This window comes from Podarcis raffonei, chromosome 9 (assembly GCF_027172205.1).
Source record: "Podarcis raffonei isolate rPodRaf1 chromosome 9, rPodRaf1.pri, whole genome shotgun sequence".
Classification (NCBI taxonomy): Eukaryota; Metazoa; Chordata; class Lepidosauria; order Squamata; family Lacertidae; genus Podarcis; species Podarcis raffonei.
Window position 1 is genome coordinate 36736912 of NC_070610.1, and position 27416 is coordinate 36764327.

The 27416-nt window shown below is 41.0% G+C and overlaps 1 protein-coding gene across 4 annotated transcripts in view; it reads right to left on the reverse strand.

Moving 5' to 3' along the window:
* The window catches only part of TLL1 (tolloid like 1), a 130465-nt gene that overhangs the window by 8640 nt on the left and 94409 nt on the right, over positions 1–27416 (reverse strand). For 2 of the 4 annotated variants that reach the window (XM_053402897.1, XM_053402898.1), the window contains 7 exons: positions 24997–25113; positions 17261–17406; positions 15372–15567; positions 12771–12896; positions 11284–11444; positions 10631–10811; positions 3922–4041 (listed from right to left, as the gene is read on the reverse strand). In XM_053402897.1, coding sequence (XP_053258872.1) covers positions 3922–4041; positions 10631–10811; positions 11284–11444; positions 12771–12896; positions 15372–15567; positions 17261–17406; positions 24997–25113 — 1047 coding nt within the window. The remainder of the gene's footprint in view (positions 1–3921; positions 4042–10630; positions 10812–11283; positions 11445–12770; positions 12897–15371; positions 15568–17260; positions 17407–24996; positions 25114–27416) is intronic. The other 2 variants (XR_008332153.1, XM_053402899.1) reach the window with 2 other exon arrangements.

Genomic DNA, 27416 nt, shown 5'->3' on the forward strand with positions numbered 1-27416 from the left:
CCACAAAACTGGAGAGGCATTGTGAAATTCCCCTCATCCTGAGGGGAAGCAAAATAAATTCTAGAAATAAACAAGGGACTATGGCTTTACCAAAAAGAGAAGGGTCAATGAAGGTCACCATAATTTCCACCACAATGCTTTTGAATGACACTACAGTGGTACCTTGGTATAAGAACAGTCCTGTTTAAGAACGATTCAGTTTACGAACTCCGCAAAACCGGAAGTAGTGTCTTGGTTTGCGAACTTTACCTCGGTCTAAGAACGGAATCCAAAAGGTGGAAGGGTACCGGAGGCGGGAGGCCTCATTAGGGAAAGCACGCCTCGGTTTAAGAATGGTTTTGGTTTAAGAACAGACTTCCAGAACGGATTAAGTTTGTAAACTGAGGTACCACTGTACATCCAAGTGAGGCATTTGAGAGAAGATGGTGCCATCTCAGTAAACACCCTGCTCTGTGAGCATCTAGAATTTCTTATTCCTGATCCCCATGCTCTATTTTATTTCTCTCATTTCATCCTGAACACACCCATTTTTGGGGGGGGGCACAGAAGAGAAAAGACTCTCTGAGGGGAAAATGGGCCCATGTCTATAATTTTAAATTATTACTAATTTTCTTTTTTCCAACGTTTCACCAGCAGGTGTGGCAGCATCTGAGTTTATGTTGGGTGTTCGACAAAACCTCCCCTTGCTTTACAGTCCCAAATAGGAAGCAAAAACATTGCTGATTAAACCTCTGAAGGGCTGCATTTGGCTTCATGGGTCACGACTCGTGCAGTTCTAATCAGTACTATTTAGATGCACGCAACAAAACAAAACAAAAACAAAAGTATTGGATTTATACCAGTGGCATTTTGGCAGCAGTACCAAAAGTGAGACGAAATAAAATTAGGCTGAACAAGATTCCGAGCTCAGCACATGCTGGTACTTCTTAATAATACATTGTGATTTATTACAGTTTTTCCCTCTCGAGACAGTGACAAAGGCGCTTTGATCGCAATGAATCTGGACATGGCATAACACCTTAAAAAGCAAAACATATTTAAACAGTACATGAAAGAAATAGATGTTATGTATTGCAGGAAAATCTGCAACATGGCAGGCAGTAGTACCCTGTTTGCTGAGTAGTAATCCTCTAAAAAAGCTTTTAGTGTGTTAGGCGTTAAGCAGGGTGGGGGTGGGGGTAATGTGAGCTGAACTAAACAGCATAAAAATTCATTTGCAAGGAGAAAAGCCAAACTAGATTAACAGGCAGTCATTCCAGCAAGACAGAGGCATCTGCTGCCCCCATTCAGCTGTTATTATTTTAGGTGGGGCTGATCCATTAAATCAAAACTGGCAAGACTTATTTCTGAAACATATTCAAAATGACACACCACACTAGATGTTTGTAAGGCCCTCTCTTTTCAGCAAAGCTAAAATAATCAGAGTTGTTGATGGTTATATCAGAGACTGGAGGACAGTGGCACAGTGGAGGCAGAATGAAAAGAAGCAGAGCTCCAGGACTTTTCTCAGAGCAGGAATGACAATGTCTTCTACTGGAGTGCTAAAGTGACCAGCAGGCCTTCCTTGCCATGCGGCGATAACAAGGCTTTCAAGTTCATTAGCTGCAGATTAGTATAGAGGAACAGATTCACACAGAGAATGAAGAAGCTCATCAAGCTGGGGGGGGGGGGGTACCTCTTTCTTTTTACTTGGATGAGGCTCCTACTTCATGCCAGCCGTGTAAATTGTGACACTTATTTGTGAGATGGCTGGTATTTCTGGTTGAAAGTGAAAGGGCTGCATTTCAGCTGGCCAAAGGTGTTTTGTTAAAGTTCGATGTGTTTTACAGATGGAACAAAAGCAGCTCAGCTGGTGGGGCAGAGCCGCAATGATAACTTCTGGGCAGCGTCATCACAGCTACGTGCCAAGAGGGAGAGGTGGCAGAGAGCTCAGGACTGTGCGGTCACACTGGCAAAGCCATTCTGGCACTGCTGCCAGTGTGTGCCCACACAGCCCTGACTCCCTGACACTTCACCCCCTCTCCATTCCAACAAGTGGCAGCAACATACCTGCCAAGAAGGTAGCTTTGCAACTGAATGCCACTGGCTGAGTCACTTCTGAAATTCAACCTATACAGTGTGAAGTGAGCCCCACTGCGTTCAACTAAGCTTACTCCTAAGGACACTATGCATAGGATTGCAGTGACTGTGACTGGGTATTAAGCTACGTATTGAAAAGTGTGTGTGTGTGTTTAGGTGCAATGCATTAATTGCATTTTAGGACTCTCCCTGGGGTAGTATGGCTAATAGGGGCTGGATATAGCACTACAATGCTGTTACAGAAATGCAGATTTAGGGAGGCAAAGCCCTCCCCTCCATTAGGACACAGTAAAGGAAGTGTTATTGTCTGAACAAGACCAGCATGCAGTTATTTTACGTCATAGTTGGTACAGCCAAAATCACTGCACATGCACAAGCTGCCTTTTACCATCAGTTTCTGGCAACAGCTTTTTATTTGCCCTGTGTTCTTTGTCCCTCTTCTTTAACTGAAACTTGTGTACAGTAATCCAAAGGAACAAAATAGCTGTATTGTCCAGCACTCCAACATCCTACATGCTGAAATGTATGACCCACACAGACTCCTCTTCAAGAAGCTTGGAGGGGTTTCACACATCATCAGTTATTGGAAATAACTCTCTCTAGTACTCCTTTTCCTGCAGGTATTTTCTCTCTCTCTCTGTTTCACCACGTGGGGAAGCCTTTGTAAAAACTACACAGGATTCTCACTTCCTGGCGAGAGTCCCTTCTATAAGCTAACAACACTAGCTTTGTGTCACCCTACAACAAAACAAAGAAAAGGGACCACGTTCTATGCAAAGTTTCTGCTGGCCCAATAGAAATGTGGTCTGCCAGCAGGTTACTGACTTGTGGGGTTCTGAAAATGTTAACTAATCTAAATGCTAGACTGCAATTTAATTAAATAGAAATGTGCCATTTACATTTGTGATCGTGCAAGGATCAGGAAAGCCAGCATCCGAAGAGCCCCTGTGTATACCCAAGGAAGCCTAGAAGGCTGTGATGCATGCAAAGAAACACTACATGCAGACTTTGGACTCCAGCCAAAACAAATGAGCATTAATTGGTGGAAAGATTCCAACTTAGACTGTTGAAGTTCATCCTGAACCCTAGAGCAACAATACAGATATACCTATTTAGTGTGAGAAAGCTTGCTTTTTATCTCTTTAGAAAGCAAACCTGTGACAAACTCTCTCCTGCAAAAGGTAATGTGAAAGGCAAACAGAGAACTGACCAGGGAATGGTGACCTGCCTAGCATTTCTTCTCCTTAACAAGCAGTTGTCTAACAAACCAGTCAAATGTATAGAAAGTGAGCTCAAAAGTACTTATTACAAATAGCAGGTCCATGAATAAAGAGCTCTAATTTCTCAGAGGCTATCAAAGCCCTCTCTGCTCAATCAAAATACCTGAAATGGAAAAGTCATGTTTGTGTATATTCCGTCAAAAGCTGTTTTGCTCAAGGTATATCTGCTTTATTGAAACAAATCTTTTGTTCCCTCTCTAGTGGTGCTGTATAATGATCACAGGACAGAAAGTGAAACTTCAGCAGAATACAATAGTTTGGCACGGTTAGTGAATGGTGCAGCAAAAGTCTTATCTACATTTTACATAAGCCAGTGTAGATTTTCCATCATGTGCATTCCAAATTGAAAATCTTAGAAGGGGGAAAAATTAGTGATTAGTTAGAGAAACAAATGTTTTGCTGACTAAATGCAAACCATTTGTTGTGCTCAAGAGATGGAACTCTGTCTCCCAGTTTTGAATGGATCCTTTGTGTATTTCTCTCTGTCAGTAATTATAAAAGGGAAAGATCCATTCTCAGCAATATGTTAGATTTTAACCATTCACAAGACATAAGGTCATACCTCTGAGACCCTCAGAGGCCAGTCTGTGAATTATACGTACTTGGCCTGAAGGGGCAACCTCTATCAAGTCCTTGCATGATTCAAAAACAAAAATTTTCTCCTTGCAGGCAGCTCTCTTGTCTGTAGGAAAAAATGTACCAGGATGGCACCAAAAATGAGTGACTGAGTGAGTCTTCAAACATCAATCTGCTCAAGGGCAGTTTCATTATAACTTTTCATCTGTTTATAGTAACATGATCATCGCTATTCTACAATCCCACCTCCTCTGCCAATATACAGTCATATAGGACAATAAAATGAATTCATTTTCAGAATGGAACAAAACCAATTATAGAAAACTGATCATACAAAGAACAAACGTCACTGGAACACTGGAACTTTAGCGGTTAAACAATGTCTTTCAGCTTGGAATTAAACAAACTAATTAATAAGATGTTTCTGTTGTTGCTGTTTTAAAGAATTAAACTTCTAATACTTCATTTATTTATAAAAGTTTCTTTTTTGGGGGGTGAAGTAGAATTCTGTATTTACTCTGCTCTGAACCCACTGCAGTCTATCATGTGTTAATATTTCTTCTTATGTATCCAATGATCCTCTAGATTTGGTTTCCTAGTATATTTTTTCCTATTAAAACTTTCGCAGACTCTGGACTTTGAAGCTGTCACTCAGTGTCAAACTGGACTGCAATGCAGGGGATTTATTATTAGGATTTTCTGTGGGTTATTCTGAAGTTTGAAGGTCTTGGGAGGATTTTATTGACGCCATGTTAGTTGGGTAGAGGGATTCAACCCTTCTATCTCAGCTATTTGCTCTGTATAAATACACCCAGAGCTGCTATTCACACTGAAAGGAAAAATACGGAGGGAACCTTTTTCCCCATATGAGCGAATAATAGCTTATGGTAGAAAATGAAGGTTGAAAAGGGTTAAATCCCCACCCCTAGTGCTATAGTCCCAGGCCAATTCTGCCATCTTCTTTGTTCTAATCAAAAAATTCTATTGATCCCATGATTCTGTTTCCTAACTGAGCTGTAGAAATCCAACCAGATGGACATGTTTTCATATAATTCACCTTTCCAAATTAAAATTTTTTTTTATTCTTTATGATTCATAGGATCTTTATTTCATCACTATCAGCACATACACTACAATAGTCACAATAATAGTCCTTCAGAACCTGACTTCAGTGGCCTGATAAGCATCCTGACTTCTAACAAATAACTTCTAACATATGAACTTACACTGCCTCTTGTAAGCATAAAGTCATCTTTGTATACACTGTTAGATATTTTTCAAAAGATGTCAGTGCTTTAAATTAGTATCCTGAATATGCCATCTGTATATTTCTCATAGCGTGTTTTTGGCCTAGAAGGTGCTGAATGTAGCCAAGAAAAGATTGCCAATGGTGTTATTTCAGTGGGAATGTTTAGCTATATTCATACTATAGTAGCAGTTATTCAGCTCTCCATTCAGCATTGATGTCCAGGAAATGCTATTTCCAACAGCGTCTGGTGTACAGGATTAGATTATGCTATCAACGCTACTAATTATTTATGTTAAATTGTTGGTGAGATTCAGTAATCACTTGAACAGTCCCACTGCCCTCAGCTGCATAATCGTCTCCTACGCTCTTCAATGGCTCCACCCATTATCTCATTTTTGTCTCTATGCCTGGAAATTCCAGAATGCCTACCCACAGTCTTTTCTAGAAAATTCCTCCCTCCAAAAAATCAGTTTTCCCCTGAAGCTCTTGGCTTAGGGGGCAATCCTTAGGGAGTGATCAGATACGCTGAACTGAGCAGCTTAGCATACAGCAGATCTCTACCTCAGGGGGTTCCCCAATCCTGGAGGTAAACTGGGGGTGGGTGGGACTGGAGGGAGCAGACTTACAATGGATCCCAAGTCTGTTTAGCTTGGTCACATGACCTGGCAACCCAGTCTAAACTAAGCTACCCAAAAGGGTGGTGTAACTCAAAACACACAATGGATGTCAGTGGAGGGGCCTGATCCTCAGGAGCAGGCTCAGCTGGCAGCCCTGGCCACACTGCCATGATAGACAACTCAGGATTTGTTATAACTCCCGGCCAATTGCACAGCCAGAACAGCAGGATATAAGCTGCACATCTCCCAGCCTCACTTCACTTTACTTCAGTCTTCCTGCAATAAGGTGTAGCCCACTCAGGAGAGGGGCTCAGGCACTTTGTGCTTGGGGAATCTGCTCCACAAAAACCAGACACTTTGAGCAATTGTCTAACAGAGACCAAACACCCCAGGAATGGAAACAATGTGTTTATGCTAACATGTCTCTTCCAAGCTTCTTTCCCCAGGAGTAATGGGGCAGCTGCAGTCTAGAGCAGGGGTAGGCAACCTAAGACCCAGGGGCCGGATGCAGCCCAATCGCCTTCTCAATCCAGCCTGCGGACGGTCCGGGAATCAGCATGTTTTTTCATGAGCAGAATGTGTCCTATTATTTAAAATGCATCTCTGGGTTATTTGTGGGGCATAGGAATTCGTTATTTTTTTTTTCTTTCAAAATATAGTCCAACCCACCACATGGTCTGAGGGATGGTGGACCAGCCCATGGCTGAAAAAGGTTGCTGACCCCTGGTCTAGAGAGTCAGGAAGGAGTCATAAGGAGTTGCAGCCATGGAGACAGAAAACAACATCAGACTAGGAGGGGGATCCCCAGGAGATGCCTCAACAACACCCCAGTTCCTTATGTGGATGGCCAGTAATAGCCATCCTCTGCAGTGGTCAGCCCAACCTTCCAAACAGCCCCGCAGCGCCCAGGACTACTGGTTACTCTGGGGTGTGAGAAATGCCAAGCCCCCACCCCAAACACAAACACCACCTCCCTGCCCTGACTACTACATGCTTTGGAATTGCTTTGCAGGGGATCTAGAGTACCAGGACACCATGGATACATGGAGGGGTTGACAGTCCCAATGGGGCTTACTTCCCATAACTTTAGGATTTCAGCCTGCCATGTTGAATATTGTTTAAACTTCAGAAATGAGCAAGTATTTTCTGAAAGGACATTCAAAATTTAACTCACTGTGAGCATTTGGTGTATAAAGCCATCATAAAAGAATCCAAACAATTTGTTGTAGTAAAAGAAGAAGCTAATTTCATCAGATGGGCCAGTCTTCTGTGTTTTGCAGAAAATACATATACAGTGGTACCTTGGTTGTCGAACTTAATCTGTTCCGGGAGTCCGTTTGACTCCCGAAACCATTTGACAACCAAGGTGCGGCTTCCGATTGGCTGCAGGAGCCTCCTGCAGTCAAGCAGAAGCCGTGCTGGACGTTCGGCTTCCAGAAAACATTCGCAAACCAGAACACTTACTTCCGGTTTTGCAGTGTTCAGGACAACCAAGGTACAACTGTACAGACATTTCTGTGTATAGCTAGGAAATACAGAACCATCGTTTTAGTTCATCTATGAATCTCTCATTTAATTGTGAGCTTTCTAAGATGAGTTTAGGGGAAGGGGAAGTATGGAATGGTGGGTAAGCAATATTATCATCACAGGAAGGGGTAAGAGACACTTGATGTCTTGCTCCTGCTCAGCCAACTCTCAACAGAGATTTGAGTAGCTATGTTGACCTGTCCTCTCATCTGGCGGTGCCATTATTTAAGGCCATATCCAACCACTGTAAAAGAACTCTGATCATGGACAAAGTTTGCTAGGAGACCCTGTCCTAACTCAGCTTTCCCTGCTTGAGTTTTCTTCTTTTGCGAAGCACCAGATGAGGTTGGAGGGAAGGGATGTGTGGCAGTAATCCATAGAAAAAACTGTAAATTTCACCAGGAAACCAATCCAAATGTAGTAGCTGGATGTGAGGATTTGCATTTGATGCTGGGTTGTAGGAAAAGGAGATCTTGTTAGTGTACCACCTACTGCATTGCCAACCACCTCCCTCACTGAGCTGGCAGAGGTGGTTTTGGAGTACCCCAGAATATTAATCTTGGAGGACTTCGATATCCATGCCAATTCTGTTTTGCCTGGGCCAGCTCAGGACTTCATGGCCACCATGACAACCTTGAGGCTGTCTCAATTCATTGTGTCAGAAACACATCATAGAGAATTGCAAGGGATATAGTGGTTAGGGCAGGGGTTGTTTGTCATCACGTTAACGTGGATGGACCCCAGTGAAGTTTGAACTGGTAGTGACTAACCCTCCCTGCAGGGGCAGGTGTACAGGCTGATCTGCTCCCAGAGACTGATAGAATCTGGTGGATTCTTGAATGTTCTAGGGAATTTAGCAATGCCTGGCTTAGATGTATAGTTATTAAACTCTGCTTTGCTTTAATGGCTCGATGGTGGCAATCCAAAATGGCAAGCTACAGAAATGTAATATCCCTTTTGACCACCTACACTACACAATAAATCAGAATAACACTGAACATAAACATTTAACTGTAAGTAAATAAAGTTCTTTATAAGTCTCCATGAACCAAAGCACATATTAATCTGAGTCTGAGATTTTCTTTCCTAGTCTGCTAACTTTTCTAAACAATCATAATTATTTTAAGAAACCCGCCCTTCAGGTCTGCAGTCCTTTAACCTTCTTGTCTTTACAAATTATAACTTCTGTCAGATTACTTATCTGCTTTCTTGAATTTCTAAGTAACAACACACAGGCTATAGTAAATCATCCAGCTATTAGCGAAGCCGACCAGAGTGGAAACACCTTTACCTGCACTTACGCTAGATAACATTTTATCAAAACTACAAGGGGGAAACTGTTGCAGTTAATTAAATATTGCATTCTTAAGGAGCACAATCCATTGAGATATTCCCCTGCTCAAGTTCCAATGATATATATGGGATCTGCTTAAGAGCCCCGCAAAAAAGTTTCAACAGTGGATCTCCGCTGTAATCTGTGGTCAAAGCCTTTAGGGTAACATACAAACATCACTTTGGAACAGGCAATCATTTTGAGCAGAAACGTTTTAAAATTTAAAACGAAAGACACAGCAAGATTACTGTCCATCAACTGAAAGTGCATGACTTTAAGATATAGGACTCGAACCATAATCATGGATACAGTGTGCAATCTAGCCCAGACATCCTGATTATTGCAATGGGGTGTTATTCAACCAAAGTGATTTTAATCTCTATGCCTTCGGTGTGCGTGATTTAAGCCCATACTGAAATCAATTGGATTTCAAGCAACTTAACTTTGGTTGGAGCACACTCCTGCAGGCTGTTCCAAAAGCTAGCTAAAATGGAAAAGCTGAACTACATTCTATGACTGAAGGCCTTGACTCTTATATTGTCATTTACAGAACAATACACCACCACTATTCCAATCCACTAGGATAGAGGGGTTTTGGATGAGGTAGAAGTGGTCCTCCATTCAGCCTTGCCTGGCTGTTGGCAAAGGAGCTCTACTGATAAGAAGGGCCACAAGGCAGCTGCCCAAATGGCAGACACAACCTGTTGGTGGTATCCACTGCCTGTCAGCAGAAACCCCTGTAATGAAGGGTGTTGGGTGCAGGAAAGGAAGGAGTTGGACTGGGTTATGATGGCAACACCTCTTTGCTGCACCAGACTGGGAGCCAATGTAGCAAACAGGCATTCTTCCTCCTCCAGCCTGGCTGGGGTGAGTCAATGGATGTAGCTGGGGCTATGGCACTCTGCTAAGCCTCGCCATGGCCAGCCAGGGATTCGGATTGCAGTTTTAGGAATCTACTTGTTTCAGGGTTGTTGTATTAAAGATGGTTTATTTACTTAAAACGGAAAAGAAATGACTTTGGCCCAAATGCACAAGTTTGTTTTAGTTTGGCCCAAATACACAAGTTTGTTCATGTCAGGGGTCATAAGGCTTCTGTCTTAATAAAGGGGGAATCTTTCCTGTTTCCTAGGTGCCACAAATATTAACATCATCAAACTCTTTTGCTTGCCTCTTCAACTTCCACTTAGCCCTTAGTAGAGCTCAGACTCTTTATGAAATTTGACTTGTGGTATCATATGCATGAGCCACATTAACCTCTTCCAGAATGTGCAAGCAGAAGAAAGTATTTGGAAATGTAAACTTAGCCATAAAGATTTCCCATAGCTAAAATTATTAGAGCAGAAAGCACAGGTAAGGAAGGAAGATTTTCTCTTTCTCTGAAATTTCATGTTAAAAAGGTATCTGTTTGGGTAAGTGCCCCTTCTATGTCATGCTTCTCTACCTTTCCTAGGTGGAGAAACTTTAGAAAACAGAAAAGGGTATTTAATACGAGCACCAAAGTGATACTAAATCAAAGATCCATTTATAATGTGACACCCAATGTTACCCAAGAGGAAATCTATTCAAGCAATGACACTCCCTTCCTCTCCTTTCCTGAAGACCCCTACTCGCCCCCTTAAAGCTGCTCTGACGTCCATTCTGTTTGGAGGCAGATTCAAATAGATACCATTCATATTCTTTCTAAAAGAAAGCTAGAATTACTAGGACCATAAATGAGATATTCAGAATCTGGTCAGGTATGTTCCCCTTCATGATCTTCCTCTTCATGATCATTATGGCTGTCTAAATCTTACAATTAATATTATATTTGTTTTATTGAGTAGAAAATTGAAACTAAACCATGTTAAGAGAATGTTCATTCATCAGCATCAATGAGCAAAAATTGCAAGCAAAAACTTTCCCTAAATTACGGACACCATAAACAACACACAATTCATAGAGACTGCAGCCAGGGTGTTTGTTTTAATACCTGAAAAGAAGTGAGCCTTGAAACCCTTTTTTGAGACTGTGTTATCCGACCTGAACTCGATTCTCATGTTGTTATATTGTGATGTGATAACTTCAGGCACTTCTGTACCACAAAATTTGCCATGCAGTTTGGAATCAGAAGAAAGGCCACTACGGATTTCTACATAATCATATTTACACACCTGAGAAATGAAAGATCCAGTATTAGTCAAATAATAACCCATATTTTGCATTTATATTTTATCTATAACCTCAGATATAGATAAAAATAGACTGACTTTACAACAATTTGCTGCTTTTTTTCTGAATTATGCTCACACAACATTGCATTTTACCCACCATGAATAGTTTTACTGGAGGCCTCTGGGGTGAAGAGACCAGAGTTAACATTGTATCATATTATGATAATATTTGATATTTCCTTTAACTAACTACAAACCCAGGATCCTAGTCTAGTTAAGAGTTTTTTTTTGCATGACTTTTTAAGCAGTCCAGGAATATTCCCAGGCAATGAAAAAAAGGATTACAATGGCCATTGTTCACTCCATGCAATACGGTACCATATTTGTACGACGTATGTATGCTTAGAACTTGACAATTCTACCACTATTGATTATGTAATTAGGCATTAGTATCTGTCTTCAGTTAACTTACTTCATTTCCTTCCAATTCAAAAAACTCAAACTTCACTGAGATTCTATACTGGGTGGGAGCAACCACCTGCCACACACAGTTTTTATTAGGAGGATATTCTTTGGGCCATCCTGGTGTTGTTATAGTCCCATTCAACTTTGTCAAAAGTCCTCCACAAGCCGCTGAAACAAAAGAGAAAGAAATCCTATTACTTATTTATAGACCCAAGAAACCACATTTTGGGAGATGGACTGATTGCTCATATGGTAATATGGATCAGACAGACCAAACCTGAGACCCTCACAATTCAAAGCCAGTTCTTACTGCCACCTGGCATCTATTTACTGCATGTGGCAAAATGTGGAAGCAAGCTTGGGCTCTCGTACATGTTTGTTCTGCACAACACACAGCACATCCTGTGTGAAATATGTATGCGAATCTGCTCTGTCATCATGAGCCAGCCTCCTCCTATTTTTAAAAATAGACTGATTTTGTAGCAAGGCATACTTGCATACTAATAAATCACATGTGCATGAATGCATTTTGTGTGAACCAATGCCTATTTTATGCATTTTGAAGAAGAAGCTGACTTCCCATGCTTTACCATTTGAAATATCGGGGTACTGTGAAAATCAGTCCACAGAGAAAAGAAGCAAGCTTTTATTGGAATGTTCTTCAACTGAAGTTGAGAGCCATCAGTACATATAACGTGCACAGTAATAACATATTAAATTTCCATTAAATTTCCATGCACAGTTCATATTGTATACCAGCAGAGTTATGTCTGTCTCATGACTTTCTGTTCTTGAACTTCCATTTTAGTGTATGAACATTAAACCTAGAGATTCCACATATTTCAAACGCATATTTGCAGACATAGACATAGAAGCTCCTGCAGCCAATCGGAAGCCGCACCAGATGTTCAGCTTCCAAAAGAACATTTGAAAACCGAACACTCACTTCTGGGTTTAGATCATTTGGGAGCCAATTTGTTTGGGAGCCAAGGCATTTGAGATTCAAGGTATGAATGCATAGTCAAAACACATTGGGTTCAATGGTGGGTGGGATTGCCAAAGTATTTTTTTCCCAGAAGCCCACCCCCATTCCGACCCCTTTTTATTTACTTTTAATTTGTTTGCTAAGTGCGTAAGGCTGAATGTGAGTAAATTAAAGTTACGCACATAAGTTGCAGGCTTATTGTAGTTAAAAAGGCTTTCCTGTCTGAAATAACATACCTGAATTTGAGTTCACATAGAATATGTTGAGCTGCTAAATGATCACCACATGCAGTTATGGCACATATGTAAAGCCACCATACTACCTATCATTGGTCACTGTTTTGACACATCTGTTATGTGGTTTATAAAGACACATGCACAAAAATCAGTCTTGACATAGACTCTTGGTGCACGAGTGAGTTTGGGCATATCCAAGTTCCTAAATCTGGGCTTGAGTAAGCCTATCATGAAATAAAACTACAGACTCTTTGAGACACTGAGCAGCCTCACCTTCACAACTCTTCTTGTCAGGCCCAAGCTCATAACCTGGATCACAAGCACACTGATAGCTGCCCAGTGTATTCACACACCGTTGCTCACATCCACCATTGTCAGGTTTGGCACATTCATCTTCCTCTGTGAAGAAATGGAAAGACAGAATTGCATTTACTTATCCATTTCATAAAATTTATACACCGCTTGATTGTCAGAAAAACCTCAGAGCGGTTTGCAAAAAGATAAAACTGTAAAATCAGGAAAGCAATTGCATTACAGCAAAACATACAGGAAATTAAAATACTAAAACAGATTCAAATTCAAATCAGCGTTAAAATAAAACCATTGACTTCTTTGTCTCTTGACTATAGGGAAAACACAATGACAGCCCATCGGATTATTTCCCTATAATTCAGATTGTATTAAGCTTCTAGCTTTAGATTTATTATAAGTGTGTGATCCTTCCTTGCACAGACACTGTAGCTGTTTATGGAGGGCTCTCCAGAAGGCTGCTTCTCCCTTCGGAGTGGAGATGCAGGCACTCAGCATTCCAGGCTGCTTTGGGAAATAAGAGGTCTGTGTTTGTCTCCCAAATCCCTGTCTAAACTTCTCCTCTCCTTTTGGTCCAGGGGCACAAGTACTCAGCTTTCATCCCTTGACTAAATATAGATGGCGACCTGCATCTCTTTGTGAGATGTAACATAAGCAGTTAACACTTCCTGTCTGCCCAGAGTGGACACACAGGGGTATGTTACTCCAGCCAGGAGGACTTCCTGTCACACCTGGTCTGAAGCATCCTCCCCCTGCGTGTGACCAGGTAGATGGGCGTGACCCTCTGAGACCCCATAAAAGAGCTGGTCACGCTGCCATCTTCCTTCCTCCTCCTTCGTTTTATTCCAACCTGATACTTTTGCTGTGTGCTAGCACATGGGCTCATTTCCCTACATGGAATGAACCCACACTCTTTTCTGTAACTACAACCTGAAGCCTGCCTTCAGGGAACCTACTGTGAACTGAATGTAAGTAAACTTCTTATCATTGCTTTTAAAGAAGACTGCTGTGTCTTTATTCTTTTTAAGAGGTAACAAAGGGGATTTGCTAGGATCAAACCCAATCTGGACAAGCCACATTGGATTGCTTAAGTAAAGAGATTCAAACAAATCTACCAACTGCTATATACTGGGGGATGCACTCTGCTACTGACTCACTAGCTTGAGTCAGGAAGGTAATATTTTATCAATATATCCTCTCCTACTATCCACAACATTCCCACACTCTTTTGATGAGAAGCATGCGTTGGCATCCCATCTCTGTACAGCTTGTTGTGGGGCCTGAGGTGGGGCATCATTTTGCACACAGGTATTGTACTCTACACCTGTGTGTAGAAGGTTCATGCCCTAAGAATTGTGTTGCTGATATGCAATAATTTAGGCCACAGGAATTTAAAGGTTGTGTAAAATACTAAGAGAAAAGGCTGAAAATCCAGCAGGGTCACTCAAAGGGCACTTTATCTCCAACAGAACAAATTTATACATTATCTTGAATTTTATACTCAAACCCAGATTAACTGAATCCTCAAATCCCACATTTTTATTCTACTGATATTAAAGGAAGCAAGATGCAACAGAGAGAAAGAGGGAAACATAGAATACAGTATTATCTCTACAAGCAGCATGACATACTTATGAACATTTTAGTCATCACTTCTTTCATCACTAGTTCTCTTGATTTCGGTAACAGTGGGTTCCGAATCATCCATTTAAAATAGGTAATAAAAGCATACACCTGAGACATTGGTAATACTTATAGAGTAGCAAATACGAAAGACAGCTGATCTCCTGTCTCTGTTTGATTTTGTGACTCAATAGTTAAGCATTTGATACAGAATCATGGTATGTCTTATGCTTTATGTGTTGCATTATATTCATAAAAGAAAGAAAAAACAGTTGATATTGAATAAATGTGTAAAATGTATACCTCTGTGGTTTGATAATGTTTATATATGTAGAGAGAATGGATGGCTATATGAGAGGGCACACATTAAGCAAGATAAAATTCTGATTATCAAGGTCTGTAGAGATGTTCTTTTTTATTTTCGGGAATAAAACTTAGCCCCTTCTCATCAAAAGGTTCTTAATGCATCATCACAAATAAAATAAAGATACAACAAAGCTGCAGAGTGACTGGATAAAATTAAAAGCCGGCATTAAACAAGATGAAGCATTAAAAGCCTCTGTAAAAGCCTATACTTCGAAAAGTGACAAGTTCTCAGATCCGCTGCACAGCACTGGGAAGCAAGTTCAAAAGCCACCACTATAAAGGCTCATTGGCACTCAGCAGTGGCTCTCGGTCTTACAGATGCTAAGACCACCAAACAATGAAAGAATGGGAAGCTAAATACAGACAAAAGTGCTACTGCTTTGGATATTCCAGACCAAAAAATAAGTACTAGTGCCTTGAATTTAGCACACAAACAGTGAAGTTCATATAAAACAAGTGTTGTATGTTTCCTGTGGGTAAAACAAGATAGTTAAATTTTAACACACTGAAAATTGGCATTTTTTTCTGAATTGCACCGCCAAGTGCAACTAGATTCTCACTTTCCAAAACTGGTACCTTTAAAAAAGTTAGCAGCAAACCCTGCTTTGTTGACTGTTCCATCAGAAACAAACTTCATCCACAGGGTATTAGAGGTAGATCTGATGTCTTCAGGTTTATCATAGCCACAAAAATGGCCAATCAAAGGACTGCTTTCACTGGTTCCATCTCGGACTTCTAAGTAATCATAGGCACAGTTGTCATGTCTCTCAATCTGCAAATACAAAGCAATACATGACCGATATTATAGCTGGTCCTTTTCCTGCTACTCAATGTAAAACACATTTTTAAAAACCTTACTTTGGGGGTTCAGCATATCATTGAGTTTCACTGTAAACCTGATAATTATGTAGGGTATTGTATTGCATTTTCAATTCCAAGGGATTGTGGTATAGCATTGGCCAATGCAAAAGCACATGAGGTTTTGCAGCAATACACATTTTACAAATGAAGCTAATTTGTAAAATGAAATGAAGGACGTGTTCAAATCAAGAGTTAAACTGGTATAAGAGTCAGAGGCATGGTATGAACTTGAAGCAGATGCACAGCTAAGTCAGGTGAAGGAAAAGATATGAGTATTGGGGGTCCAGCGATTAAGGAAGGGTTTCACTCATTTGAATATACTACGGTTGCTTCTGGTTATCTCAAATACTCTGGTGGGTTGAATAACGATCTGAAGCAACACTGGCTACCTAGCAGTACACATATCCATATATCAAAGACAGCATAGATCTTTGACCTAGTGATGGAAAAGGAAACAATGAACATATGATACCGGTCATTGGTCCATCATGCCAGCTTTGTCCTACTTGATAGGCAGTAGCTTTTTAGCCTATCAAGCAAGAGACTTACTCAACCAACCTGCCTGAGATCCTTTATCTGAAGATGTTGGGAGCTCAACTCATGCCAGTAAACTTGTAAAGTCGGCACCCTACCGCTGAACTATGCACGGAGGGTTCCGGTAGCTCAGTGAAAAAGTTATAACTTTGGCCTCAGCTTTCAGGCCAGATTATTGTCATGAAGTTGGCTGCCTATTCTCTGATCCCTTGAGATTTCCATTCTCTAAGCTCCCATTGTTTTAAACATCTGCTGTGAGGTTAACGGATCAAGCTTATATAATAGAAAAATGCAAAAAGGTTATTCCAAACTGGAATGCAAATATCACATACACCAGCTGTAAATCTCAACCCCTGCATAAAGTATTAATGACTAGCCTTATGAAATCCCGTTTGAATACATTACATTTATGTTTCTCTCTCTCTCTCTCTCTCTCTCTCTCTCTCTCTCTCTCTCTGTGTGTGTGTGTGTGTATTATTATTGAACCCTAGGAGAGTATTCAAATCATTCTATAAAAAAATATTTTCCTGACCCAAAACATGATATATAGTTCACAACTAGAATCACAGGCTTATTTAGCAGTACATAGCTTATAGCAGCAAATAACACAGAGAGGTATTCTGTAGAGGTGTCATAAATAAAATTAACAGCTCTAGGATAATTTGTAACAATTTGGTGGTAGGAACACTAATATTTATCTCTGAATAATAGTAACATTCATTTGTTTAATTAAAAAAAGAAAAGATATACATTTAGGAAAGAAATAATAGGCCTATTATTTAATAGATTCCTAATGCAGCCTTGTGGAACAGGATTAGTCATTTGTCAAAAGAAACTATTGTCAGTTTTTTTAAAAAAAATCCAATTTAAATACCACAGATAACATAAAATCCCTTTAATCTTCTTGAAATTTATGCAATGGGAAAAGTCTCAGTGAAAGGAAATATTAACTATAGGGGTCAAAATATATAGAGAATGCTTTGTTTCTTCATTGGCTTAATGAGGATTCCCTTAAATGTCACTGTCACTTATCCACAGATGGTTTGCTCAGATCAGTTAAAAGGCTTTACCTCAAATGCCTGAAAGGTTAATCCGACATTGTAGTTCTCTGACACTGTTATTTTCCACACACATTCCTTCATTGGTCTGTAGTCATCAGGATAATTAGGAGACTGGATCTGGCCTTCATTCTTGTGTATTTCACCTCCACAAATTGCTGAAGAATATATAAGAATCAGGCTGAGCACATTTTCAATTTTTTTATTAATACTGAAAAAACTAACCCACACTTCATTGCTTAGCAATGCCTGGGAGAGGTACAATAATATAAATTAAAACCAAAAGAGTCTAAGCAAATAAACCGATAACAAGAAGAGATAATACCACAGCAAAAACTGATTTTGGGGGGTAAATAAGTAAGCTGTTGCGTGTCGAGGTCCCCAATACACCCCAAAGGAAAACACAATTGACACTTAATTTTTGTTTAAATTTTTTGGCATAATTTTGGCCACAACTTTATTCAAATACAGCAATGTGAGTGGTTGCTTAGGCATTGGTAGCACTAACTGCCCCCGCACGGGGACAGCTCTGACATTCACACACCCCGCAAAGTCAGGAAGGGTAAGTCACCTGGGGAGAGAGACGGGACTGGGAACCATGCCTCCCCTCTGCCCAGCATGCTCCCAGGGGCTTGCGAGGCCCTAGCCCCTTGCCATGGGGTTTCGGACAAAAGCATGGGGGAGCCCCTGGGTTCCTTTAACGGTAAAACCCTTCAGCAGCAGCAGCAGCATTTTGGAGGGGCAGGCACAGCCGAATCCATACCCCTCCACCAGCAGCATTTTGGGGGGCAGGCACAGCTGAATCCATACCCCTCCAGCAACCAATTCCAGACCAATGCCTAACCGCAAACCTTACAAGTTGTGACGATTTGCTACGCGGTAGGCGAAAACCAAGTGGCACACACTAATCAGCCAAATGGCAAAATTCCTACCGGGCCCCTGCCCCAAAGCAGACGACCCCATGACAGGCAATAGCAAGGTCAAGCAAACAGCCTAACAATAGGGAAGGGAGGGCGGGTGATCCAAAGCACGCAGCGAAAGAGGACGTCCGTTGCTGTGTGCCTTGTATTTAACAAATAGGGCTGTCAATCACTAAATGGCAACATCTAATTTTTCCCAGTAATAGCCCGCCCCTGCTTACGAGTTGGCGAAACCATCTGCCCAGAAACAACAAGGTGTCTTGGAATCCCCAACCGCAACACGTGCTCTCCGTGATGGAGAACACATTTTGTAATTAAAAAACACTCACATACACACACAGCAATGTCCATAGCAGTAACAGTATTAAAGTCTGTTCAAGCCAATTACAGTGGTGCCTCGCAAGACGAAATTAATTCGTTCCGCGAATTTTTTCGTCTAGCGAATTTTTCATCTTGCGAAGCACGAAATCCCATAGGAATGCATTGAAAATAAATTAATGCGTTCCTATGGTCAAAAAAAGTCCAAACAAAGCCAAATTTGATACAACAAGAGTTTATTAAGTGCTCTTTAAAGTCACACATACTGTAAAGAGCATTTCAAAATTCAAACCCAGAATTTTTTTAAAAAAACAGCAGAGTGGCCCAATGGTCACAGAAAATCATAAAAATGCAGAAAAAAAACCACAAGCTTCCAGATTCTTGCAAACCCCTCCCCAACACCAAGTTCTTGAATTCCAAACACCCCAACCCAAAATCCAAAACCCCCCAAAAAAGTTTTAAAAGCTTAACTTACCAAATGGCTGCAAAAGAAGTTTTGGAAAAGCTTCAAAAATCACCAAAGTCTTTAAAAACCTCAAAAAAGGCTACTATGTACACTGCGTTCTATGAGTTGCTCCTCAAAGTCAAGTCGCAACTGTATTAACGGTGTTAAGAAAAAGGAAACAAACTTGCAAGACGTTTTCGTCTTGCGAAGCAAGCCCATAGGGAAATTCATCTTGCGAAGCAGCTCAAAAAACGGAAAACCCTTTCGTCTAGCGAGTTTTCCGTCTTGCGAGGCATTCGTCTTGTGGGGCACCACTGTAACCTCCTATTAAGACCTTACAAATAGTGGGGGAGAGAAGGCAAGCAAAATGCAAGGGAGATAGTGAAAGATACAGGAAATTGAATGCAGATTTCCAAAAAATAGCAAGGAGAAACAAGAGGGCCTTCTTAAACGAGCAATGCAAAGAAATAGAGGAAAACAACAGAATGGGAAAAACCAGTGATCTGTTCAAGAAAATTGGAGATATGAAAGGAACATTTCGTACAAAGATTACCATAATAAAGGACAAAAGTGGTAAGGACCTAACAGAAGCAGAAGACATCAAGAAGAGGTGGCAAGAATACACAGACGAATTATACCAGAAAGATATGGATGTCTCGTACACCCCAGGTAGTGTGGTTGCTGACCTTGAGCCAGACATCCTGGAGAGTGAAGTCAAATGGGCCTTAGAAAGCACTGCTAATAACAAGGCCAGTGGAAGTGATAATATTCCAGCTGAACTATTTGAAATTTTAAAAGATGATGCTGTTAAGGTGCTACACTCAATATGCCAGCAAGTTTGGAAAACGCAACAGTGGCCAGACGATTGGAGAAGATCAGTCTACATCCCAAACCCAAAGAAGGGCAGTGCCAAAGAATGCTCCAACTACCGCACAATTGCACTCATTTCACATGCTAGCAAGGTTATGCTTAAAATTCTACAAGGCAGGCTTAAGCAGTATGTGGACCGAGAACTCCCAGAAGTGGAAGCTGGATTTCGAAAGGGCAGAGGAACCAGAGACCAAATTGCAAACATGCGCTGAATTATAGAGAAAGCTAGAGCGTTCCAGAAAAAATCTATTTCTGCTTCATTGACTATGCAAAAGCATTTGACTGTGTCGACCACAGCAAACTATGGCAAGTTCTTAAAGAAATGGGAGTGCCTGATCACCTCATCTGTCTCCTGAGAAATCTCTATGTGGGACAGAAAGCTACAGTTAAAACTGGATATGGAAGAACCGATTGGTTCAAAATTGGGGAAGGAGTACGACAAGGCTGTATATTGTCTCCCTGCTTATTTAACTTATATGCAGAATGCATCATGCAAAAGTCTGGCCTGGATGAATCCCAAACCGGAATTAAGATTGCCAGAAGAAATATCAACAACCTCAGATATGCAGATGACACAACCTTGATGGCAGAAAGTGAGGAGGAATTAAAGAACATTTTAATGAGGGTGAAAGAGGAGAGCACAAAATATGGTCTGAAGCTCAACATCAAAAAAACTAAGATAATGGTCACTGGTCCCATCACCTTCTGGCAAATAGAAGGGGAAGAAATGGAGGCAGTGAGAGATTTTACTTTCTTGGGTTCCATGATCACTGCAGATGGTGACAGCAGCCACGAAATTAAAAGACGCCTGCTTCTTGGGAGAAAAGCAATGACAAACCTAGACAGCATCTTAAAAAGCAGAGACATCACCTTGCCGACAAGGTCCATATAGTTAAAGCTATGGTTTTCCCAGTAGTGATGTATGGAAGTGAGAGCTGGACCATAAAGAAGGCTGATCGCCAAAGAATTGATGCTTTTGAATTATGGTGCTGGAGGAGACTCTTGAGAGTCCCAGGGACTGCAAGAAGATCAAACCTATCCATTCTTAAGGAAATCAGCCCTGAGTGCTCACTGGAAGGACAGATCCTGAAGCTGAGGCTCCAATACTTTGGCCACCTCATGAGAAGAGAAGACTCCCTGGAAAAGACCCTGATGTTGGGAAAGATGGAGGGCACAAGGAGAAGGGGACAACAGAGGACGAGATAGCTGGACAGTGTTCTCGAAGCTACCAACATGAGTTTGACCAAACTGCAGAAGGCAGTGGAAGACAGGAGTGCCTAGCGTGCTCTGGTCCATGGGGTCACGAATACTTGGACATGACTAAACAACTAAACAACAACAACAAGACTTCTAAAAGCACCCATTAATTAGTACCGGAAACTCATCAAATTTCAAGAAGGAGAGCATTTATAATTGGGACATCACTACAGAATATGCCCTTTTCCTAACAGCCACATAACATATTTCCTTTGGATACAGAACAGTTAGGAGAGCTTCAGCTGCTGTTCTTAGCTCACAGGTGGAATGGTATGGGAAGAGGCACTCCTTCAAATATATAGATCCCAAGTTATTTTGTAAATCACTACTACCACCTTGAATTTGGCTCAGTAACAGATTGGCAGCCAATGCAATTCTTTAGGAATTGGTGTAATATGATACCAGGGAGCTGAACTACTCAGCATTCTTGCTGCTACATTCTGCACTAGCTGCAGCTTCCAAACCAGCTTCAAGGGTAGTCTCAGACAGACCATATAACTATTCCTTATTCAGGAACAGCCACAGCCAGCAAACCAACCAAAGCTGTAAAAGACACTCTTTGCCACTGAGTCTACTTGGGCCTCCCACAACAGTGTTGGATCAGTGAGCAACCTAGCCTCAAACCTGTTATTTCAAAGGGATTGCAACTCCATCCAGGACAATCAATTCCCAGACCCAGGAACCACCAACCTACAGAAACTCTGCCTTGTAAGAATTCAGCATTAAATTATTGGCCTTTATCCAGCCCATCCAGGGCCTGTGCAGCCTTGGCTAATGTCTTCTAAAAGTTGCATAGTTATTTTTCTCATTGACATCTGATGGGAGGGTGTTCCACAGAGTGGGTGCGACTACTGAGAAGGCCCTCTGCCTGGTTCCCTGTAGCCTCGCAGTGAGGGAACCACTAGAAGGCCCTTGGAGCTGGACCACAGCATCTGGACTGAATGATGGAGTGGAGACGCTCCTTCAGGTACAAATTTGTTGTATTTCTTTTATGTCCACCCTGATCTGTCTCTGCTGTTTTACTTTGTATTGTAATTTTGCCGTTGTTACACACAGTGTGTATAAACTTCAGGTTGGATTGCAGCCATAGGACATGACCCAGCAGCTTCAGTGTCTGAACCAAAACCCCACTGATGCCGGGACTTCCCTTTGTCATCTATGAGAGGGAAATGCTTGGCACCCACAATGGGAAATATCTGTGCTTTGCATGGAACATTCCCTTCTCAGAGGAAAGGAAGTCTCTTAGCATGCAGAACTTGGTCAGCTGCCACAGTTTATATGTTGATTAAGAATTGAAAAATGTCATTACTACTGTTCAGAAGAAGCCCAGCCTTTTTTTTTTTCCAGTTAAAAGGTGTGTGTTTTTTTAAAAATATTTTTATTAAGGATTTTCTTGTGTTACAGAAGTGTAGTGCCTCGTATTTTTTCTTCTTCTTCCATGTAACATTTTTACAAATCCGTTTCATTTGTTGAGGCATTAGGGGCAGAAGAAAAAAGAAAGAAAAAAGAAAGGGGGGTGGAGAGAGGGAAGATGGATGGGGGTGGGGTCGGGTGGCGATGTTTCTATTATGTTTAATGTATGTAGAGTTTGGTGTCAGCGTTGCTTGTGTTGTTCACTTGTGTTCCTTTGGTGGTGAGAGAGGTTGGGGTTGGCCTAGGGTGTGATTGTTTGCTTGTGATTGGCTGTGGTGATCTTTGTTTTTGTGTGTGAGTGAGGTGGGTGTGTGTTTTGGATCAGGTTAGCCATATTGATTTGTATGCTGTTGGTGGATTATTGTCATTGTCCTGTTGGGTTGTGTATGTGATAAAGGGGAGCCATACTGGGGTGAAGGCGTCTTCTTCTGTTTGTCCCCGTGTCAGTTTCAGTTTATTAGTTAATTTTTCTAGTAGGGCTGTTTCCCATACTATTTGGTACCATTGGTCCATGCTTACTCCTGACAGGTCTCTCCAGTGTCTGGTTATGGTGTTTCTGGCTGCTGAGAGCAGGTGGGTTATGAGTTCTTTGTGGTGTAAATGGGCATTGTTGTCTTGGAAGATGTTTAGTAGGGCCAATTCTGGGGTGATGTCTATTACTTGCTTAGTTATTTTACATATTTCTTGTATGGCTGTTGTCCAGAATAGTTGAATTTTGGGACACTCCCACCACATGTGGAGGTATGTGCCTGTGGAGGTTCCTGGGTGTATTAGCGCTAGTTTCCTTGGTGTTAGGTACCACCTGTAGGTGAGTTTCAGTGTGAGTTCTTTTCTTTTCGTTGATATGGATTTAAAGGGGGGTTTAGACCACATTCTGGTCCATTGAGTGGGGTTAATCTCATAGCCTATGTCATTCTCCCATTGTTTTTTGATTGCGTCTAGGGGATTTGCGGGGTTTTGGAGTAGTATTTCGTATATTGCGGATACCGTCCCTTTACCGTTTCCCTTTGTTGTTAGGAGGAGGTTTTCGAAGGTTGTCAGGGGCCTAGTTGCTGCTGATTTTACTGTTGGGTTGTTTAAGAGGGCATGTAGTTGGTGTTGTGTTAACCAGGTCATTTGGGTGTCTTCTAGTTTGTCTTGTATTTCTTGTGTTGACAAGGGTTTGTTATTTTTATAAAAGTCTATTAGGCGATATAAGCCTTTGGTTCGCCAGGTTTTTATCTGGAGGTTTTGTGCTGCATGGTGGAATAATGGGTGGTACGCCAGGGGGATTAGTGGGGATGGGGTTGGGGATAGTTTGCCTATTTGTGTTTTCCATGCTTTGAGCATGGTCTGTGTGTACCTGTTAAGTGTTGTGGGAATTTTCTTTAGTTTGTTTGGGAGGAGTGGGTATGTTGTGGTGCAGGTGTTTTCAATTGTGTCCCTCTCTAGGTGTACCCATTGTTTTGTCTCATCTTCTAGTATATATGGGATTATATGGCATATTTGGTTGGCATTGTAATATGAGAAGAAGCCCAGCCTTCTGAGAGATTTGGGCACATAAAGAACATTAAAATAAATTAGAGTTTTGGAAGAGAACAATCATATTATCCAACTGGATAAGAAGCACCTGACAGTACTTCAGGATCAGAATTTGGGAATCCTAGACCGCTATAGCTAAAGAAAAAGAATATTGAGGTTCTCGCCTTTCCTTAAAGACTATGTACATTAGAGAACTACACCAATATGAAATGATTGAGTAGATCTTAAGCATTCATCATTCATTGTATGCTGCACAAAAGCATGCTTAACTCTCCTGCACTTTTCTCTCCTGGAGGTAGAAAAACGGTTGCAGCAGGGGTGTTGCTAGGTTACAAGTCCCAGATCTTTTTGTGAGAGTCATAAATGTTTTTGGGTGATGATTCCGGGAGAAATGGAACTGGGTGACTGGATAGAATATTATTTTGGGTAAGCAAATTAACAAATCGTTTAATATGACTTTACGTAGAATTGATTTCAGAGTATTGAATGAGTATTAATGAAGGGAAATTGAATTTCTTTGGAGAAAAGTATGTTTAGAAATTAGGAGTAAATTAATAGAAGAGGAACTAATTTGAGGGGTGATCTGGGGTGGCATGTAAATTTGGAAATTAGTTGCCTTCTGTGACCTATAAATTCCATTTGCAACTATACATAGAAATAAACATATGCAGTTTCTATGCAGGCTGCTGCCCCAAATATCTTAGGTTCCTAGCCAATATCCCAAAATTCCAAAAGGACAATTAGAGCAGAAAAGCAGTTAAGAAGGGCAAGGATTCAGCAGAACCTACCCACTGTCATTCCTCTGCTCAAACTCACAGCTTCTCAAAGTAGCTTTTGGTAAAAAAGTAATGATGATGATGATGATTTAAATACCTGTTGCAGGAAGATATATGCAGCCAATTTAACCACTCATTTGATCAAGTTTAAATTATTACAACACTTTGAAGCTCGTATAGTTTCAAAGGAATAAAACTTTAGTCAATTTGATTACAAGAACGATTTACCTTCGTAAGTGGCTGAAAAACCTTTTCCTACCCAGGTACTGCTACCACGGAACTCTATCCACATTCTGCTGTCACTGGAGGTGAGGACATCTGGAAGTTTGTCACCGCAGAATCTGCCTAAAAGAACAATAAGAAAACACATTTTAAGGTCTCCCTCTCCAGGCCAAATCCTGCAATTTAACGTAATTAATGTCAGGGCCAAACTACACTCGATGGAGGCAGATTCCTTGGACAGACCTTCTGCCCCAATTATATGTAAAGTACAGTTGGAATTGGGGTACAATTTTAAACCCTGACTGCTGCTTCCCCTCCTCCCCACAACCTCTCCCCACCTGTTTCACCCCAGTTTGTTTCTAGTACCATAGCCCAAATGTGGGGAAAGGGAGTGGGGGGCAGAGGAGCCGTGCGCTTGGGGAAGAAGTCACAGCACAGAAGGTGGAATACTACCAATGATTGATTCTATTTGATTAATTGTATTTCTATGCCGGTTTTCAATCAAATGATCTTAAAGCTGCTTACTAACAATAATATAATAAAACGTTAATAGAACACCGCAAATACAGCATAAATCACCTAAAATAATAAACAGATCACAAATAAAACAACTACAAAACTCTGCCAATGAAACAGCAACTGAAAAATAAAAAAACCTCACAATTACAGCAAAAGTCATACTATATGATTAACAAATCAATACGGCATTTATAATCCGTAAAACAATATTAACAGCATGTACAAAATAGCAACTAAAGAAAATAAACTAAGCACTGTTAAGCTCTCACACACATTTTCAATGCCCCAAAGACTCATAATCTTTCATTCTGTTCAGTTCATTAAAATACACATAATGCCCATTGCTAAACCAGCTCAGCTTTTGTGGCTGATGAGCAGGGTAAAATTATTTAATTAAATAAATAAACAAACACGGGGTGGGTGGGTGGGTGTGCACATGCGTCATGTATAGTTTGGCTTCCTGGTTTCAGTAACGGTTGTGCTTTGATGCACAGATAGGATTTACAGTCTAAATAATAGACATATATATTATGCCCATTAAGTATTAACAAAAAGTTACCCTTATTTTTGAAAGTCTTCTGTAAACTGGAACACTAGCTAGAAAACAGTAGCAATAACAAACATTTATTCCAGTCTACAACGTGCTTTGAGAATGCAATTGTTATTTGGGTTTGGTACAGAAGCTCTTTCCTTACTAGGATTTTTTTGTTTTGTTTAAGTCTACTATGTTAGTCACCTTTTCCTTCCTTTTTAAAAATATTCTGCTTCTTCCTTCTTCCTTTCCTGATACTTTAGTCCCTCCTCCAGCTTCTACTCATCTTACTCCTCTTTTTAATTTTTGTATTGACAGCAGAGAAAACTCCTTATTATATGGGCACACAGATCACACCCTACTATGGACATGGAAACTCCTGAATAATGTCGAGCGTGCGTGTGTTACCATGGGTCATGAGGTGTCAGATATCCTAAGGCAATAACTGATTTCTTAAATGTCCTATGGGAATTCTAAAATTTCTGTATTTAAATCTTTTGTACACCACTTACTGTCACAAATGACCTTGAAGCAGTTTACACATATCAATCAAAACAGTAAGAACAAAATCAGGGCAAAGCAGAATGTCCAGAAGAGACATCTGAAACTATTGACATAACATATTTGTGAAGTAGAAATAATGCAGGTGAATAAGCAGGTGGGAGAGAAGCACCTATTACATATACAGTGGTACCTCAGGTTAAGTACTTAATTCATTCCGGAGGTCCGTACTTAACCTGAAACTGTTCTTAACCTGAAGCACCACTTTAGCTAATGGGGCCTCCTGCTGCCGCCGCACTGCCGGAGCCCAATTTCTGTTCTCATCCTGAAGCAAAGTTCTTAACCTGAAGCACTATTTCTAGGTTAGCAGAGTCTGTAACCTGAAGCGTATGTAACCTGAAGCGTATGTAATCTGAGGTACCACTGTATTATCACCCAGATCTGCTTAAACTTAAAGCTTTCCACTAGGAAATTAAAACTTGCAACTATTTATAAGTGACGTCTGGCTGCAAGAAGCGAACAATCAAAACACAGCAGGGGCACCTGTGTTGCCTGATGATGAAGGAGTTTCAAAAGCTGGTTGTTCACCACCACGCATGCTTAGACAGTGCTCTTGCACTCTGGATTTTTCACTGTTCACTGTTTCACATTTTACAAAACTGCCTGCTGTAGTGCATGTTTACTGGGTGTACCCAAAGTAGACCCTGTAATGTGCAAGAGAGATACATCCCTTTCTTCTACCTCAAACTCACCAGCATATACACATGACAAGCCGAGAGACTTCCGGTTGAGAGCGACCCCATCGCAAGCGGGGATTTTCCTCTGCGGAGAATCCCGGGTTTTTCGGAGGAATTAGGGGTGTCACAGGGCGCCG